At 42.2% G+C, this 18187-nt stretch overlaps 4 protein-coding genes across 4 annotated transcripts; all 4 read right to left on the bottom strand.

The window, feature by feature from the left end:
- Nucleotides 1-4742: 4742 nt before the first annotated feature.
- On the bottom strand, nt 4743-5914 carry LOC146609756 (receptor-transporting protein 3-like). The gene is made up of 3 exons (XM_085346552.1): nt 5836-5914; nt 5471-5642; nt 4743-5091 (listed from the first exon to the last, which is right to left on the bottom strand). The coding sequence occupies exons 1-3, from the start codon at nt 5909-5911 to the stop codon at nt 4743-4745; spliced, it is 597 nt and encodes a 198-aa protein (XP_085202678.1). The 5' UTR covers nt 5912-5914.
- A 1040-nt stretch (nt 5915-6954) lies between these two features.
- Nucleotides 6955-8197, bottom strand: LOC146609755 (receptor-transporting protein 4-like). Its single transcript, XM_085346589.1, has 3 exons — nt 8157-8197; nt 7796-7967; nt 6955-7315 (listed from the first exon to the last, which is right to left on the bottom strand). Exons 1-3 carry the CDS (start codon nt 8170-8172, stop codon nt 6955-6957), a joined length of 549 nt encoding a protein of 182 aa, XP_085202715.1. The 5' UTR covers nt 8173-8197.
- Nucleotides 8198-8881: 684 nt separating this feature from the next.
- LOC146609754 (receptor-transporting protein 4-like) lies at nt 8882-9796 on the bottom strand. Its single transcript, XM_085346407.1, has 3 exons — nt 9727-9796; nt 9434-9605; nt 8882-9236 (listed from the first exon to the last, which is right to left on the bottom strand). The coding sequence occupies exons 1-3, from the start codon at nt 9734-9736 to the stop codon at nt 8882-8884; spliced, it is 537 nt and encodes a 178-aa protein (XP_085202533.1). The 5' UTR covers nt 9737-9796.
- Nucleotides 9797-13205: 3409 nt separating this feature from the next.
- On the bottom strand, nt 13206-15126 carry LOC146609753 (receptor-transporting protein 3-like). The gene is made up of 3 exons (XM_085346442.1): nt 15031-15126; nt 14540-14711; nt 13206-13742 (listed from the first exon to the last, which is right to left on the bottom strand). The coding sequence occupies exons 1-3, from the start codon at nt 15044-15046 to the stop codon at nt 13403-13405; spliced, it is 528 nt and encodes a 175-aa protein (XP_085202568.1). The 5' UTR covers nt 15047-15126; the 3' UTR covers nt 13206-13402.
- Between the last annotated feature and the right edge of the window lie 3061 nt (nt 15127-18187).

Below are 18187 nucleotides of genomic sequence, written 5' to 3'. Positions count from 1 at the left end.
AGGTCAATATCAGTTAAGAAAATAATAATAATAATAATAATAATAATAATAATAATAATAATAATAATAATAATAATTTTAAAATGTAATTAAACTTTAAAAATCCGAGAAGAAAATTGAAAAAGAAAAAAGAGAAACAATAACAACATTTATGATGACGTATATGAAGGCATGAGAAATACTTTATTTGTCCCATATTTGGGAAATTCTTTTTGTTTTAGCAGTAACGAAAACAGGAGACCTAGCTGGAGGTGCCAGAGCTGGAAATCCTAAGCCCAAAAGAACATTCATGGGTGTAGTGAAAGAGGACGTGCGAAGGAGTGGTATGAAGGCAGATGATGCTACAGTGACCCCTACAGGAAGCAGCTGAAATGATGATGATCATCATCATCATCGTCATCATTTGTATATGTTATTGGTTGCATGTAAATGCCTTTTATCTCTCTGATTTTGTTTATTGACCTACACCACAACTCCAAATGTCTTTTAGTCACTCAGTCTTTTGGTGTCACCAGCTCCAACAGTGCTCTACCAGCAGACCAACAAACTACACTGCATTCTCAGCAACTGAGTGAAAGCCAAGCGCCATCATTTTGCTGCACGTGAGTTTTGGATACAGCCTCTGCATTTGGCCTTCCAGTACAACCTGTAGATGTGAATGCCTAGGTATTGGACTGCTCCATCAAGTCAACATCTTGTCCCAGGACAGAAACGGGGAATATAGCCATCCTCTTTCAGAAGCAGATGATTACTTCCAGACCACCCCACAAAATCACCCACCAGTGCGCTGTACTAGTAAAAACAACTGAACTGTTATGTTATTTGCCACAAACACTTTGGGGTTAATTCCTTGTGTGAGTTTGACAAATTACCAGTGTGATATATATGAACATAAATGATCATAGGCCAGGAAAGCATTTTTATATCTTTGTCCCCTTACCCTGCAACCTGAGACAATGCACCACATTTTGATTGGCTCAACTTTACAAGTCATCACATGTGAGAAGTGCATCTAACCCTAGTAACACCTCAAAAAGGAACAGGAAATGCACAACTGTATGCCAATGCTGAAGAGGCATACAGTTCATCACCTCTCCCTCCACTGGGCAAATCTGACCACAACCTGGTGCACCTTGTCCCTGTGTATGAGCCCTTAGTGCGCAGGGTGCCACCAGCCACCCGCACAGTGCAGAGATGGTCAGAGGAGAGCGAGGAGGCTCTTAAGGACTGTTTTGAGTCGACTGTGTGGGAGGTGATCTGTGACGACCATGGAGAGGACATCGACAGCCTTACTACATGCATTACTGACTATATTAATTTCTGTGTGGATAACACCGTACCTACCAGGACTGTACGGTGTTTCTCCAACAACAAACCTTGGATTACCCCAGAAATTAAAGCTGTCCTCAAGCAGAAGAGGAGGGCCTTCAAATCCAAAGACAAAGAGGAGTTGAAAAGGGTGCAGAGAGAGTTGAGGGGACTGATAAGGAATGGGAAGGACAGCTACAGGCAGAAGATGGAGAACCAGCTTCAGCAAAACAACGTTGGTGAAGTCTGGAGAGGCCTCAGAACCATCTCAGGCCACAAACAGCAGAACTCTCTGCCTGGGAGGGATGTGAGGTGGGCAAATGAACTGAATCATTTCTTCAACAGATTTGATTCAACCATGAGACAGTCTACAACATCGGCTGCAGACTCACCCACCCCCACTGCTGCTGTTCCACCTCTGACACCTCAGACACTTCACACCTCCTCTATTCACCCTGCTCACTCCCCCCCACCCCCAACAACAGCATCCAATACACACTCAACACAAGGCTCCAGCCTGTCTCTCTCAACCACCCAGGTTAGGAGGGAACTGAGGAGGATTAATGGCAAGAAGGCAGCGGGCCCAGATGGCATCAGCTCGAGGGTCGTCAGGTCCTGCGCGGACCAACTGTGTGGGGTGATGGAGCACCTCTTCAACCTGAGCCTGAGGTTGGGAAGAGTCCCACAGCTCTGGAAAACCTCCTGTGTTGTACCAGTGCCAAAGACTTCACGCCCCAAGGACCTCAACAGCTACAGGCCGGTGGCTCTGACATCCCACCTGATGAAGACCCTGGAGCGGTTGGTCCTGGCTCAGCTTCGGCGCCTAACAAGCTCATCACTGGACCCACTTCAGTTTGCCTACCAGCCTGGCATTGGAGCGGATGATGCCGTCATTCACCTCCTACATCGTTCCCTCGCTCACCTGGAGACCGCTGGAAGCACTGTGAGAATCATGTTCTTTGATTTCTCCAGTGCCTTCAACACTATTCTTCCCTCGGTTCTGAAGGACAAGCTGGAGAACTCTGGAGTGGACCATCACCTCACTACCTGGATTTTGGACTACCTCACCGACCGACCACAGTATGTGAGGACTCAGGGCTGTGTGTCGGACAGGGTCGTCTGCAGTACGGGGGCCCCACAGGGAACGGTTCTGGCTCCGTTCCTCTTCACCATCTACACTGCAGACTTCTCCCACAATTCCACCCAGTGCTTCCTGCAGAAGTTCTCTGATGACTCTGCAATAGTCGGCCTCATCACTGATGGGGACGACAAGGAGTACAGAGGACTGACTCAAGACTTTGTGGACTGGTGCCAGCTGAACTACCTCCAGATCAACGCCAGTAAAACCAAGGAGCTGGTGGTAGACTTCCGCAGGCACAAGCATTCTCCACTGCAACCACTGAACATCCAGGGTATGGACATTGAGGCTGTGGACAGCTACAGGTACCTTGGTGTTCATCTGAACAACAGACTGGACTGGACTCATAACTCAGACGCCCTCTACAGGAAAGGGCAGAGCAGGTTGTACCTGCTGCGGAGACTCAGGTCGTTTGGGGTGGAGGGCCCACTCCTGAAGACCTTCTATGACTCTGTGGTGGCTTCTGCTATCTTTTATGGTGTGGTCTGCTGGGGCGGCAGCATCTCTGCTGGGGACAGGAAGAGACTGAACAGGGTGATCCGAAGGGCCAGCTCTGTTCTAGGATGCCCTCTGGACCCAGTGGAGGTGGTGAGTGACAGGAGAATGGCGGCTAAGCTGTCATCCCTGTTGGACAACGTCTCCCACCCCATGCAGCAGACTGTGACAGCACTGAGCAGCTCCTTCAGTGGGAGACTGCGGCACCCACGGTGTGGGACGGAGAGATTTCGCAGGTCTTTCCTCCCCACTGCTGTCAGACTCCACAACAAAGACTTTAACTGAACAAACACACACATCCACACATGTGCAATAACACTAAGTGCAATAATCTTTTCTGGCATCGTTGTATTTTTACTCAGTTGTATATAGCATTCGTATTCTATTTTTATCTTATTGTATATTTTTATTCTATTTTATTCTACTGTATATAGTATATTATTTTATTCTATTCTGTACAGTTGTGTACTGTATTTATTCTTATTGTATTCTAATTTTTGCGTCATAACTTTTGCACTGTCCACTTCCTGCTGTGACAAAACAAATTTCCCACGTGTGGGACTAATAAAGGTTATCTTATCTTATCTTATCTTATCTTATCTTATCTTATCTTATAAAGAGTTTAATATAAGAGCATAAAATGAAATCTCAACTTCAGTTTTGATATTGAGATACATGATCACACAGTCAAACCTTCAGCCTTTACAGCTTGTGCACATTTATCTATTTAGTTACAAAATGAATATCAAAGATTCCCCCAAAGATTTTGGTGGGATGTGATAACCACAGTTGCAATTTGGGAAATGAACAAGGCGAAACTTATTTATTTGCTTGTTTAATAAAACCTCTCCATAAACATCATAACTTCAGTGTGATACAATATAGAATTATATGCATAGATTGTAACACAAAGTGCAACTAACAAGAAAAAAAAACTAGATCAAAGTACTGTTTGATGTACCCACTCTGTGTTTTTGAGCATGCAATGTAGGTACACATGCAGACATATAGTTTGCACACCTCTGTAATTAGTTTGTTATGTTGTGAGAATTTGGGGCCAATCAGAAATCTGCTTGTAAGTGTCTGAGTCATTCAGCAGTGAAACGGTATCACGGCATCGTTAAAACTCCTGTTTTAATATATCAGCATCACATGTTTCACGTTTTTCATGTGAAACCTTTGTCTGCTAAACATAACAAATACATGTGGTGAGAAAAAAAAGCATCAGATGAGTGGAATGATGACGCAAACCACCCATCCATACATCCATACATCTTCTTTCGCTTATCCGGGGCTGGGTGGCAGCAGCAGCCAAAGCAAGAAGCCCACCTCCTCCAGCTTATCCGGGGGAACACCAAGGCGTTCCCAGGCCAGCCGAGAGATATAATCTCTCCAGCGTGTCCTGGGTTTGCCCCCAGCCTCCTCCCTCCTGATAAACCAATTCAAGTAAAAGTACAGTAACTACAATTTTTGGATTATACCTCAAGACATCACACCAAACAAACCAAGAAAATAATCAGGACACACCTTCAGGTTGCACAAAGTCCAAAATAAACACACAACAGTGATGAAATCTTATTATTGCTAATGAAGGTTTTCATATTATTTATTATTATCAATAACTTAGATAATTATGAATAAACCAGCTCATTAAGGAAACTTTTGTGTGTAAACTAGAAAAGAAAGATCTCAAGAAAACAGCAAACAACCAGACTGCCACTCTCTTTACACCTCGCTGTTGCGCGCACACACACACACACACACACACACACACACACACACACACACACACACACACACACTACTTAACATTTTGATCATCCTGACAGCACAAGCCAAAACAACAGGCCTCACACAGGGTTTTTTCGTGGGGTTTGGACCTCCGTCTCGTAGCGCCTGAGTCACCTTCTTCATTCTTATCCTCCTGTCCATAGCAGTTCTTCCGGATTTCAGAAAACAATCTGAGCAGAGCCTCTTTCGCCTCTTCCTTGTAAAAACCAGGGAGATGAAAATTATCGTCTTGGCATCGCCGGCAGGCTTGTCCAAAAGGCCGCATGGTCACCGCCCCCTTACCGCCTCTCAGCCGATAACGGAACAAAAGCACCACACGCACCGAAGGCCAGATCCTCCTGCAGGATGCACACTGAAAACTGTGGGAGAAATTATGACTATAGACTCTGGTCAATGGTGATTTTTCAGGTTAGTAACTCTGTCTGTGTCCCATCAATGCTTTGAACTGATGTTTTTCAGTTTCAGATTGCCACGTCAGCGGAAAGCTTTAGTAATGATTCGCTGGGTCAATCATACCATGCGAATCGTCAGAGTCATAATAAAGCAAGATAACTGTTCAATTATCGCTGTAACTAAATTGCAGAACCTGTTTCCCCCACAGAATAGCATTGTTTTAATACCGTCCACTGCTGCTCCCTGTCACACAAATGATTGATGCCTTTTTCTTTCCAGCATAGTTTCTACTATTATTATTACATACAGTGTAAGGTAAATATGATTTTATTAAATTAAACATACTTTCCATAAGCGCAGTGGGAGAAGACCTTCCAGCCTCTCTTATTTTCCTTCTTGGATAATTTGTCTGTCTGTTTGTAGCTGAAGGTGAGCGACCATGGCTCTCCATAGTCCAGCGCATTATCCCCACAGAAGAGCTCCTCAAAGGTGTGTGCCCACAAGGAAGGAGCCCAAGCTGGACAAAGAGGAGAGGGAAGGACGTTAGGCTTATGCTATAGCCTACAGGCAAATCAGTCTTTTATTTGTCATTACAAGAACACAGGAAACGCTTTTAAACGCCTTGATCAAAACAAATATGCAATGCATTAATTACAAATCAATCACCCATATACGCGTTTAAAGAAACAAATAGTAGGCTGGTGTGTTACCTGTATATCTCGATGGTCTGATACATAAAGTCTGATATTTGGAGACCTTCTGGGAGACGAAATGAAACGTTGACATGAGACAGAGTTTGACTTGTGAATGCTGCTCTGCAGGCAGCCTCTGTTTATTTATGCGTGATGTGTGGAAAACGAAACTTAGAATTCACGTTCCGTCTAGCGACTTGTGCTGCTAGTGTGAGATAGTGCACATCTTGAACTCATACCAACTAAATACACGGCCAGTATTGCAGATACCAAACTTATAAAGGTTTATGTAGGGAGAGCAGTGTGATCGTGATCTATGAAATGAATCATCAGCGGTTTTCCAAATTCTGAACACATTTTAATGATCTCTAAATCACCGTAACTTTTACCTTCATACTATATGAGATTATTTCTTGAGTCTATGAAAGGGCTGTGACAGTGGGCTCTGTCGCTGTGCCGAGAGTCTGGGCCATGTCTGGGGGATTTCCTTCCTCCTCTCTGCATTTATTTTTGCTGCTTGTTCCGGGTGAAAAGTCTTTGCATGCAGTTACTTTATCTGGGAGAATTTGAAAGACTGACTCTATAGCCTGCAGTTTAGTATGACTCCGGCTGTACCTTGGTTTGCTATGCTGTTAGAATTTGGGAGCATTCATAAGCTTCTCTGACAGCTAAAACTGACCATTGTTACTTCTATGGCATGTACGTTTTAGTATAATACCAGCATTTCTGGTTTCATGTTTTTACTTGTATCTGGTATGACTAGAAAATAAATGGAGTGGAAAAAAGATCTGATCTATAGATGAATGCGAAGTACAGCAATTTATAGCACGTCTGCCACACAAAACAAATCCATAACACACCAAACACCATAAACAAGACTTGATCAGACTTTATTAATAGCCACAAAATACAATGAACGCACACAAAAGTGATATGATCATATACTGCACCATGAATGTGGATCGTACTCTTAAAACTGTTAACTTCAAGTGCAAAACAGATAGAGTATCCCAGGAACCAGTAAACAAGAAAAGAGTTTCTCTGAGCACTTTTAGCACACAAGTAGACACACACACACACACACACACACACACACACACACACACACACACACACACACACACACACACACACACTCTAGTTATCATCCTTGTCATCCACACAGCAATGGCCCACACGGCATGCCTGGCACAGGTGGTTTTTGTGGGGTTTGGTCTTCGCTTCAGACTCTGATGATGGTCTTCCATTGTCTTCAGCCTTCTCCTCATCCTCCTCATGGTAGCAGTTTTTCCGAATTTTGTAAAACTGCCTGAGGAGGGCTTGTTCCACCTCTTTCTTGTCAAAACCAGGGAGATTGAACTTGTCACCTCTACAGCGAAGACAGGCCTGACCAAAAGGACGCATAATCACTGTCCCTTGGCCCCCCAGCAGCCGGTACCGGAACACCAACCTCACCTGCGCTGAATCCCAGGTCTTTTTGCAGGATACACACTGAAATCTGTGGAGAAATGATTACATGCTGTGAGGTACACATTTATTTTTATGTACTTACATTTATAGCTTGCTTTTTCCACATGTAGTAACTGAGCCTCCCTATGAGTCTGTGGCTCAAACAGTATTGTGTGGTTCTCTGAGTCACCATAAAGAAATTACATTTAGCAGCAGAACCAGTTTTTTAATCACAGAATGACATTGTTTTGATTCTGTGTGCAACCTCCTCCCAGTCACACGATCATTTGTCAGAGAACCTGCACACTCATGTGATCAGAGAGAAGGTGGAGATGGAAAACTACAACTACACCCACAGTCTGAAACATGTTGCCTCCTTTTTTTCTTCTGGTTTTGCTATGCTGTTGCTATGGATTTATATATTTTTATATATTTTTAATATTTTTATGTTGTCTTGCTGTTGTTTCACATTTTCAGTAACTATTACTTTACATATGTTTACGTTTTTATTGTTTATAAGTTAACATACTTTCCGTTTGCTTGGTGAGTGGAGACCTTCCAGCCTTTCTTCCTCTCCTCATAAGTGATTTCATCTGTCTTGTTGTAGTTAACCTTAAGAGTCCACCGGTCTCCATAGTCCAGCTCACTGTCATCATCCAGCAGTTCATTGAAGGTGTCATACCACAAAGAAGGAGTCCATTCTGGACAGGAGAGGGAAATAAGTTAGGCTGATGATCTCAGTGAATCATACACTTTTACAGAGATCAGTGTTATTTAATGTTGTGTAAAAGCAGAAGAAATGGTGTGCTGTGATGTGCAAGTGATGCACACCTAATCAAAAGAAATGTTTCACTGCCGCAAAATAAAAAAAAATACATTTAAAAAGTTACCTGTCGATGTGGCCATGTTTCTCGATGTTTTGTTCTGTAAACCGAAGAACTTCTGGCTGATGCGATAAGTCACTGATGCTTATCAAGTCGCGAATGTTGCTCTGCTGCACGAAGCGTCTCTATTTACATCCTGAGAGCAGCTGTGCGTTTGGAAAACGAAACTTAACATCGCTTTCATTTTCCATGCAGCCATGTCCGACCTAAACAAGCCGGTTACAACAGAGCATGCTGTTATTAAACTGGCTACAAGGCACATTTCATTATTTTAAAGATTAATTTTGGTGGGTGTGTGCTTTTCATGTCTAATCATGTGTACTAACCACATTTGAACTTCATCTACAGTGTAGATGAGTGCGTCATGTAAAAGTGCAGTAATTTCTGCCTCACAAAACAAATCCAGAAAGTAATAAAATCCATAAAAGAAGACTTAATCAGACTTAAGACTTTATTATTAGCCACAAATACAATGAAAATCACACAAAAGTAATAGAATCACATACAGTACAATTAATGTGTATCATATAAAGACTGGTAACTTTAAAATATGAAGGAAAGGTTTGTGTGCAAAATGCATTAAAAAATCCCAAAAGAACACCCCCCCCGCCCCACACACACACACACACACACACAAACACACATTAATCATCATCTTACGCGCGCGCGCGCGCGCGCACACACACACACACACACACACACACACACACACACACACACACACACACACATTAATCATCATCTTCATCATCCACACAGCAAATGCCCATGCGGCATGCCTGGCACAGGTTCTTCTCGTGGGGTTTGGTCCTCGCTTCAGACTCTGATGATGATCTCCCACTATCTTCATCATCATCTTCCTCGCGGTAGCAGTTTTTCCGAATTTTGTAAAACTGCCTGAGGAGGGCTTGTTCCACCTCTTTTTCCGCGAAACCAGGGAGATTGAATTTGTTGCCTCTGCAGCGAAGACAGGCCTGACCAAAAGGACGCATGATCACCGTCCCCTGGCCCCTCAGCAGCCGGTACCGGAACACCAACACTACCCGCGCTGAAGCCCAGGTTCTTGTGCAGGATGCACACTCAAAACTGTGGAGAAACGATTAGACTGTGTTAGGTCCAAATATATTTTACGCGCTTGCATCTATATCTTGCTCTTTCCACTTGAATAGCTACGACTCTGGTTGAAATAATACTGTGAGCGCCACATAAAGCGAACAAACACTCATGTATTCATATGACCTGCATATTTGAAAGTTTATAAATGCAGGACGTGCGGCACATACTTTCCACGGGCGCAATATGTGGAGACCTTCCAGCCTCTCCTCCTCTCCTCCTCGGTGACTCTGTCTGTCTGATTGTAGTTGAAGTTGAGAGTCCACCGGTCTCCATAGTCCAGCTCATTGTCCTCATTCAGCAGTTCGTTAAATGTGTCCAACCATACAGAAGCGGTCCATTCTGGACAAGAGAAGACGATAAGTTAAGCTGATGCTGTCACAAAGCAAAGCGGTCTGTTTTACAGTACACCAAAGATCCAAACAACCAGCACAGGTGCAAATTCTAAGCTAAACCATGTTACCTGTGTCCATGTTGATCGATTGTCTGTTAACTGAAGAGCTTCCAGCTGATGCGATGAGTCGCTGATGTTGTTCGAGTGGTGAATGTGGCTCTGCTGCTGGAGCGTCTCTGTTTATATCCTGAGAGCAGCTGTGCGTTTGGAAAACGAAACTTAACATCGCTTTCATTTTCCATGCAGCCATGTCCGACCTAAACAAGCCGGTTACAACACAGTGTGCTCTTATTTAACTGGCACATTTAATTATTTTGTAGATTTTTGGTGGCTGTGGGTGAAAACTGAATTGGCTAAGAGGGTATCAGTGTATGATCGCCGCCTAACATCACGGGCAAAAGTCAGTCGGTCACCTTCGTGCTTTAGTCAAGAACAGTCAAGAACTACACAACCTCATTTGCTTTTCATGTCTAATCATGTGTACTAATCACTTATAAATCATGTGTAGTTTCAACGTTAACCACATTTGAACTTCATCTAAAATGTAGATGAGTGCGATAAACAGATAAACTGAGATTATTCATGTAAAAGTGCAGTAATTTCTGTCTCACAAAACAAATCCAGAAAGTAATAAAAGCCATAAAAGAAGACTTGATCAGACTTAAGACTTTATTAGTAGCCACAAATCAAATACAAAGAAAACCACAAAAGTAATAGAATCACATACGGTACAATTAATGTGTATCATAAAAAGACTGGTAACTTTAAAATATGAAGGAAAGGCTTGTGTGCAAAATACATTAAAAAATCCCAAAAGAACCCCCCCCCCTTCTATTACGCATGTGAGTGCGTGTGTAAAAGCAGCAGGATATATATTGTAGCGGGTCAGGGCTGTTCGGGGTTCTGTTTGTACAGTTATGTTTTGTTTGTGTTGCCATAGTGACGGGTGACGCCCTCTCGCTGCGACGGTGTGCCCTACCGGGGTCAGAGGGCGCCCTGTGTGTTGTTGTTGTTGCTGTGTTGTTGCCGCGCTGAGCAGTTAGCTAGCGGCAGTGTTCTTCTGCAGATGTCAATAAACGGCTGTGCTCCCTGGCTAGCTCACGGGAAGCAAAAAGACTGGTAACGTTAAAATATGAAGGAAAGGTTTGTGTGCAAAATGCATTAAAAAATCCCAAAAGAACCCCCCCCCCCCACACACACACACACACACACAAACACACACATTAGTCATCATTCTCATCATCCACACAGCAAATGCCCATGCGGCATGCCTGGTTCTTCTCGTGGGGTTTGGTCCTCGTTTCAGGCTCTGATGATGACCTCCCACTGTCACCCTCCTGGTGGTAGCAGTTTTTGTAAAACTGCCCGAGGAGGGCAGTTCCACCTTCTCAGGTGTGTGTTTGGAAAGCGAAACTTAACATTGCTTTCCTTTTCCATGCAGTCTCCACTATTGCATCATTTACTTGGACTTTTTCCTCTCGATTCAGTGTAGTTTCAGTTCATTTCCAGAGTGTTTGCTCTTTTCAGTTTAGTTTTTATTGTTTGCAAATGTTTCAGTTTTAGTTTTTATCGTTCATGCACGGAGGACATATGTCAGAGGCAAGAACATCTGTACAGGTACAACAATAAAAACAAGCAGCCACTCTTAGTCCTGTAGACAACCATAGTCTCAATAAATGCCTCACCAGGCAAGTTTTTATTATTAATATTACTCATTTATTTACGTCCATCCATCCATCCATTCGCTACCGCTTATCCTTTTCAGGGTCGCGGGGGGTGCTGGAGCCAATCCCAGCTGTCATAGGGCGAGAGGCGGGGTACATCCTGGACAGGTCGCCAGTCTGTCGCAGGGCTAACACACACTCATTTATTTACGTATTCTTTTATTTCAATAAACTAACAGATACTGAAACTCAGGATATTTCATGTTCCTATTCTGGGCTTCTCTGCTCGGGCTGCTGCCCCTGCAACCCGGCGGAAGTCTCAGCTGACTGCAGGTTGATCAGTGGTTGTTAATCAACGGTTATGAGAATTTGCATAATTATGATGAAGGAACTGACCTCACAGCCCTTTGTTCCTTCAGTGGGCTGGTTTCAGTCATTGTGCAAATGTACTGTTTATAAGGTTGGGGAAACCTGCAGTCAGCTGAGACTGAATAAGTCACTTGGATGAGTGACGAAGCGTTTCTCCCACTGAAAACGCTACGTCCAGATGAACAGAATCAACTTCTGGACAGATAGGATAAACTGAATCAAATGATGGTGCACTATCACTGCTGCTCATATCAGGAAGTGCATCCAGTGCAAAACCTGTGCCAGGTCAAAAGATGCAGATATGGGAAATAAAGGAGCTCCTGCAGGAGTCAGGAGAGTGTCCTGAAGTGTTACTTATTACCTGACATAAACAACTAAATATGAAGTTGAGTTTTCTCATGTGTTCTTGATTCTCCTGTGACTTTCCTCTGCGCTGTGGCATTCTTATCTGAAAGCACTTCACACCCGTGGGGAATTTTCTCCTGTGTATTTTGTAAAAACACCCCGGAGCACAGTCACCTTCAGCAAAACTGCTGCATGTCTGTCCTGATAAGCTCTGTGATAACTATAATCTTTGGCTCATTCCTGAATGTTTGGATGAAGAAGAAAGCTTATCAAACTTTTCTAATTGTTTTTACCCAGTTTTAGAGCTTCACAGGTGATTTTTACTGTTGTCTATTAATTTCTAGTAAATTAAGGGGAAATAATATATATTTAGTGTTATGTCTGTATTAATGATGCTTTGGATGCATTTTATACTTGTGCCTCTGTGTTCTGTGGTTACACAATATTTGTGCAAAAAATAATGAATGAAAATAATTGAAATGTTTGTAAATTATTCTTTGAAAGTGAAAATATGCTCTAAACTTTCGCTGTTAAATATTTTTCGCTGCTCTCCCTTTTTGACTTTACACGGTAACAACAATAGAAAATGAAAATAAATGAAAACAATGGGAGGTGCTCAGAATAGGAAGCCTGAAGTCATTGAACCAGTATTCGTGCACACGTATGTCAGTTTAGTAGTTCAGGCTTTAACATTCCTGTGGACTCGAGCTTCCTGTGGTGTTTTATATTTTTATGTGTAGTTTAAGTTTATTATCACGTTCCCATAAAAAAAAAAAAAAAATCAAGGCCAGCAGTTTTGTAGCTCAGCTCAACATAATGACAGTGCTGGATTTTTCCATATTTGACTCAGGTTACTCTAAATTTGTGTTACGTGCAAATAAATCCTTCCTGAACCAAATCTTTCCTCTCGTCAGACATCCTGAAACATCTGCAGGAACTTTTTTTGGGCAGTTCTTTTGAAGGATGATCTAAATTAATTTCAGCTTCTATAAAATCCCATCCCATAAATCCCATTTATTCTCATGTCTATTACAGTAAAAGATCAATTCAAGAAAAATAAAAAAAATAGATCGGAGAAACCCAACTTGATCACAATTTCACAAAATTTTATTACTTAATTAGTACAAATACAATACAATAAAAAATATAGAAAATTTATCATATCTGGTGATTGGTCCTGTTTTTTTGTTGTTGTTTTTTTACCCGACCAAGAACCTTCATAACAGTAAAGAGCCTTTAAACTTCAAATTGCTGAAGAAAATTTCATGTGCAAACTGGAAAAGGAGGCTGTCATGGCACTCACACTTTGATAGACACACACACGCGCACACACACACACACACACACAAACACGCATGCACACACTTCTAGCTGTCATCCTGACAGCAAATGCCCATACAGCATGCCTCACACAGGGTGTCCTCGTGGGGTCTGGTCCGCACTACGGTGGACTCTGTGGATGACACATCGTCGTCATCATCATCCTCGCCGTAGCAGTTCTTCCTGATTTTGCCAAACACCCTCAGCAGAGCATGTTCCACCTCATTCTCGGAAAATCCACCAAGCTCAAAACCATCTTGGCACCGACGACAGGCCTGACCGAAGGGCCGCATGATCACTGTCCCGCGGCCCCTCTGAAGCCGGTACCGGAACAACACCACCACTCGTGCTGAGGGCCAGATCTTTCTGCATGACGCACACTGAAATCTGTGGAGAAGTGATTAGATACAGAGCACAGAGTTATTTTCAGCCTAGTAGTTATCACTAACCTTGCTATCTCAGTGCAGGCGTTCACTTTTCCCATATCGCAGCTGCTTTATCACATTGCTCTTCTAAACCGTATAACTTTCTAGCCAGATGACTTTATAGGGGAGGGTGGATGGGGCCAGTATGGTTGAGGTTGGATGGAAGGATGATGACAAATCACCACAGGCCAAATCAGTCCTTTTTCCCCTTCTTTCTCACGCTTATCATTTGCTTATTGAGGTGTGACTGCCACGTAGAGATAAACCACGAGGAATAAGAAATGATAAGACTTTTTGTGCAATCCTCAGTTCTGTTTCTAGAAAATGAACTGCTTCTTTCCTCCCTTGTTCCTCATTAATTAAATGAACGTTGTGCTTCCTTTGAGTGGAAAACAGACTAGGAGACACACAAGGCTTTAGTGGGCAGTCTGGCACCTCGTGGGTCCAACTTCCTTTCTGATTTTAGGTTAGAAGAAGAAACTCGCTCAGGTAACTTATTTAACCAGGTGGCAGAACAAGTTTCTCTCCATTTGAGTAGACTGCTTTGTGAGACAGCTGTCACACAGACATGTCATCAGATCAGCTGTTTGCTCATGTGGACAGGAATGGGTGGAGACTGCGTAACCATAGCAAGGAAATATTTGTATCTATGTCTCCTTTGCAGCATATGTATTAATATTTTCAGTGACTGTTACCTCACACAGGCTCTATTTGAAGGAAATTAACGCAAGAAATGTTGAGAGTATTCAGGGAACGTACTTTCCACGGGCACAGTGGGCATAAACCTTCCAGCCTCTTTTCCTCTCGTCCTTGGTGACTGTGTCTGTCTGGCTGTAGCTAAAGTTGAGAGTCCACTGGTCTTCATAATCAAGCTGATTGTCCTCATATAGCAGGTCATTAAAGACGTCTAACCATAAAGCAGGAATCCATTCTGCACAAAGGAGTAAAAAAAAGAAAAACTAAGAACACAAAAACAAACTAAACTACACAACATCACTGTCATTTGGATAGAAAAAAGCAAAAATTAAGAAAAAAGAGCAGACAGTGAAAAATAAATGTAAAAAAAATCATCAAGCTCATCAAAAAGCTGTTTTCCCCTCCTCGGTTTTAAATTAAGAAGTTTAACGCTGCTACTTAAATGCTGACGCAGCAGCCATGGTGATCAAAACAAACACTGCAAGAAATTAAAAAAAATATTTTTTTTCCACCTCATATTAATAAAATACTCAATGAAATAAATGATGTCTTACCTGTGGATCTGCCCATGCTGCTCGGCTGTGGATTAACTCTGTCCGCTGAGGTGAAACGTCGACGTGAAATAATCAGCGTTTGATTCGTGAATGTTGACCTGCAGGCAGCTTCTGTATATATGCTCTAATATCAGCTTTGGCGTGGAATCGAAACTTAACATCAGTTTCATTTTCCCTTCAGTCTGTGCGAAAATATGACGCAGAGCTCGCGAAACATCAACAACATAAACAAAGTGTTTGCGCCACAGTTTGATCCCAGTTTTCCTGACGTTTGAATATGCGTGCCCTATTTTAGAAGTGGATTTTATGAATAATCTACAGCACTGAATCATGCACAGAGTCGTCAAAACATTAAAAAAAGGGCAGCACAATAATGTGAGACTCGGTTAAAAACATGATTTCATTTATAGCAATATCAGTGAAAGTGTAACAATAAACCTCAGAATTACAAGATGGGAGTTAACAACAGTTTATTTATTTATCATTTTCCACAATTGATCAATTATTTTACCCTCTTCAAGAGCTCCTTTTGTATTTTTTAATCTTATTGCTATCAAGTCTAAGGAAAAACACGTTTAGTCGCCTTCGTCAGTGGATTGCGTTTATTATTCGAGGTTTTTGTTACATTTTGAAGAGATTTGCAAACTATTTTAAACTTCCGCTAAGGACACTTTCAAGTTCCGCCCAGTAGAGGGCAGTATAACACAGATAGCTAACACCATGCTCCACTGCTGATGATCCTCTGGAGCTCAGTGGAAACAAGGCTTTAAGGACTCTGGACTCATGTCATAAGATGGTTTCTTCTAAGCAGGATCAGCTTTCCATTACGATACGTAAGTGTGGTTACATATAACATATTTAGTATGGCTGGAAAGCTGGGGAGAGGAACCACATAAGGTCGTACTGATGACTCTAAATGACCCCCACAAAAGTCACCTGCTAAAAACATCCACAGATATTTTCTGTCTTCAGTGATCAGGGTACATTTCTCTAAATTCAGTCATAGGTCGAACTGTCTCGTCAGCCTGTTTTGTGGCAGATAGCCATCATTACATCGCTGCATGTTTACACCTTTAACATTCTTAGTCACCTGCTGGTCTGCAGTTTCATCCTGCAGCCCACATATGACACTTTGGCAGAGTTCAAGTCAGAGTTATTAGTACAAACAGAACCTCTTGAGATTTGCAGTCGTGGTCAGAAGTTTGTATCCACTCATTAGTGACTTAAATCTTAATGTGATCTTGAGCTTTTGATAAATTCTTTGAACTGTTCTTTTTCCAGGGTCGAATGACTGTATATCACATATCTTTAATAATAATTGAGTGCACAAGTATTAATTTATTTTGGATTTTCTCTAATCCCCACAGGATCAAAATTATATATACACTCACTTTGGTCTTTTAGTAAGTGGTGCTGAAGGCTCTATAGTGTACTTTAATTTAAAATAGCCAAGAGCTGTAAACATCACATGACTGACTACAACTGGCAGTTTCTCTTTGCAATCATAAAAAGGATTTGCGTAACTGCACTCACTGGATTGACTGATACTCAGAAGAACAGGAAAGTTCAAGATCCATTTCCAAACAAGTACTGACTCCAAGATCATCAGTTCATACATTTGCAAGTACAAGTTTATTCAGATATGTCGCTACTTTGCCAAGGTCTCTGGGAAGACCCAATCTGTCACCCTCAGTGACAGGAAATTGGTTTGGAAAAAAAGCTATTGTGCCAAGATTGACCATGAAGGAGAGGCCACGTGCCTGTCAAGCATGGTGGTGGTAGCATCATGCTGCAGGGCTGTTTTATTGCTAGTGGTACAGGTACAGTGCACAAAGTGGATGCACTTCTTCAGCTTCTTTTCAAATCTAAGGTAGGTGTTGGGTGTACCAACAAAACTGGTTTTGGATTGGATAAAGCAGATTAACCTTAAGCTTTTGGCTTTTCAAAACACCAACCTCAACCCTCCTGAAAATTTGTGGACTAGGCTGAACAGCATGTACGTGCCAGTAAACCAACCAATCTAAATGAACCCTCCTGCAAAGAAGAGAAGTCAAATATCAAGCCAGAATAGAACCAGAAGCTTGTTGTTGAAGTGCAACTTTCAAAGGTGCAGAGAAATGACAAAATATTAGTGGGGCTGTATGTATGGATACTTCTGACTCTGTATGGATTAGAGAAAATCCAAAAATAAATTCAAACTTGTGCACCCAATTCTTGTCTTTTAAAGTTATTAATATTGTTCGTGGTACAATCTTTCCACTTTGGAAAAAGAACAGCTCAAAGAAATTATTAAAAGCCCTAAAATTACCATGGCATTCAAGTTCAAGGTGAGTGTCTCTAAACTTCTGACCACAACTGTGAATCTGAAGCACGTTTCATGTCTAATAAGGTTCATCCAAAACCACATTATAAAGGTCTGAACTTCACTTAGGAGTTAGCAGTGATCCGTGAGGTCCTGGAACAAATCTGTCTTGTCTGGTGACATTCATGTCCAAAGGTGGACCAAGCCCTCTAAAATATGTCATTTTACCTGATATAAAACTATATTTAAACCCCCCCCCAAAAAAAATAGTTGTTAAAGGGAAGGCCTCGGGTGTTCTTGTTTTCCTTTCCTTTTTGATTGACTGAGCAGCAGCAGGTCACAGCAGGCTTTCAGTCGAAAGGCATCCAGCTTTGATAAATCAGCCCCTTGTTTGCTCAGACTTTGTGTCCGTCTGTCTGTGAAGTTATGCACATTGTTTCATAAATAATCATTACCATCACGTGTGACAGGTGGTAATAATAGCGTTAAAACGACAACACCTGCCCAAAGTATGTAGTGGCGCTGGTCTGTCATTTCTCTGCATCGCACCAGGAACACATACTTACTGTAAATGAAAACGCTGCACTCTCATTGGGGACTTTCCTTCTACCTGAGCTGTTTATAGTTCATAACAAGGGCCCGCCCAGTACTAAAAATGAACAGAGTCTCCTTGGAAGGCGTCAGGCGTCAGGCTTCAGGCTCTGGATGAAGCAGAAACGCACACAGTCACACGCCAGTTTGTCAAGCTCATTAAATTAATTTTAGATCCAATTAGCAGGGATTATGCAGGTGTCATCTTTTGGAACAACATAAAAAATATAATCAGGTCATTAAACACTCGGATGTACCAATATT

This window comes from Diplotaxodon limnothrissa, linkage group LG22, assembly GCF_057381915.1.
Source record: "Diplotaxodon limnothrissa isolate DT_005_m linkage group LG22, D_limnothrissa_male_GT1.1, whole genome shotgun sequence".
Taxonomy (NCBI): domain Eukaryota; kingdom Metazoa; phylum Chordata; class Actinopteri; order Cichliformes; family Cichlidae; genus Diplotaxodon; species Diplotaxodon limnothrissa.
Note: the sequence above shows the minus strand (reverse complement) of the source record. Positions and strands in the feature narration are given on the sequence as shown.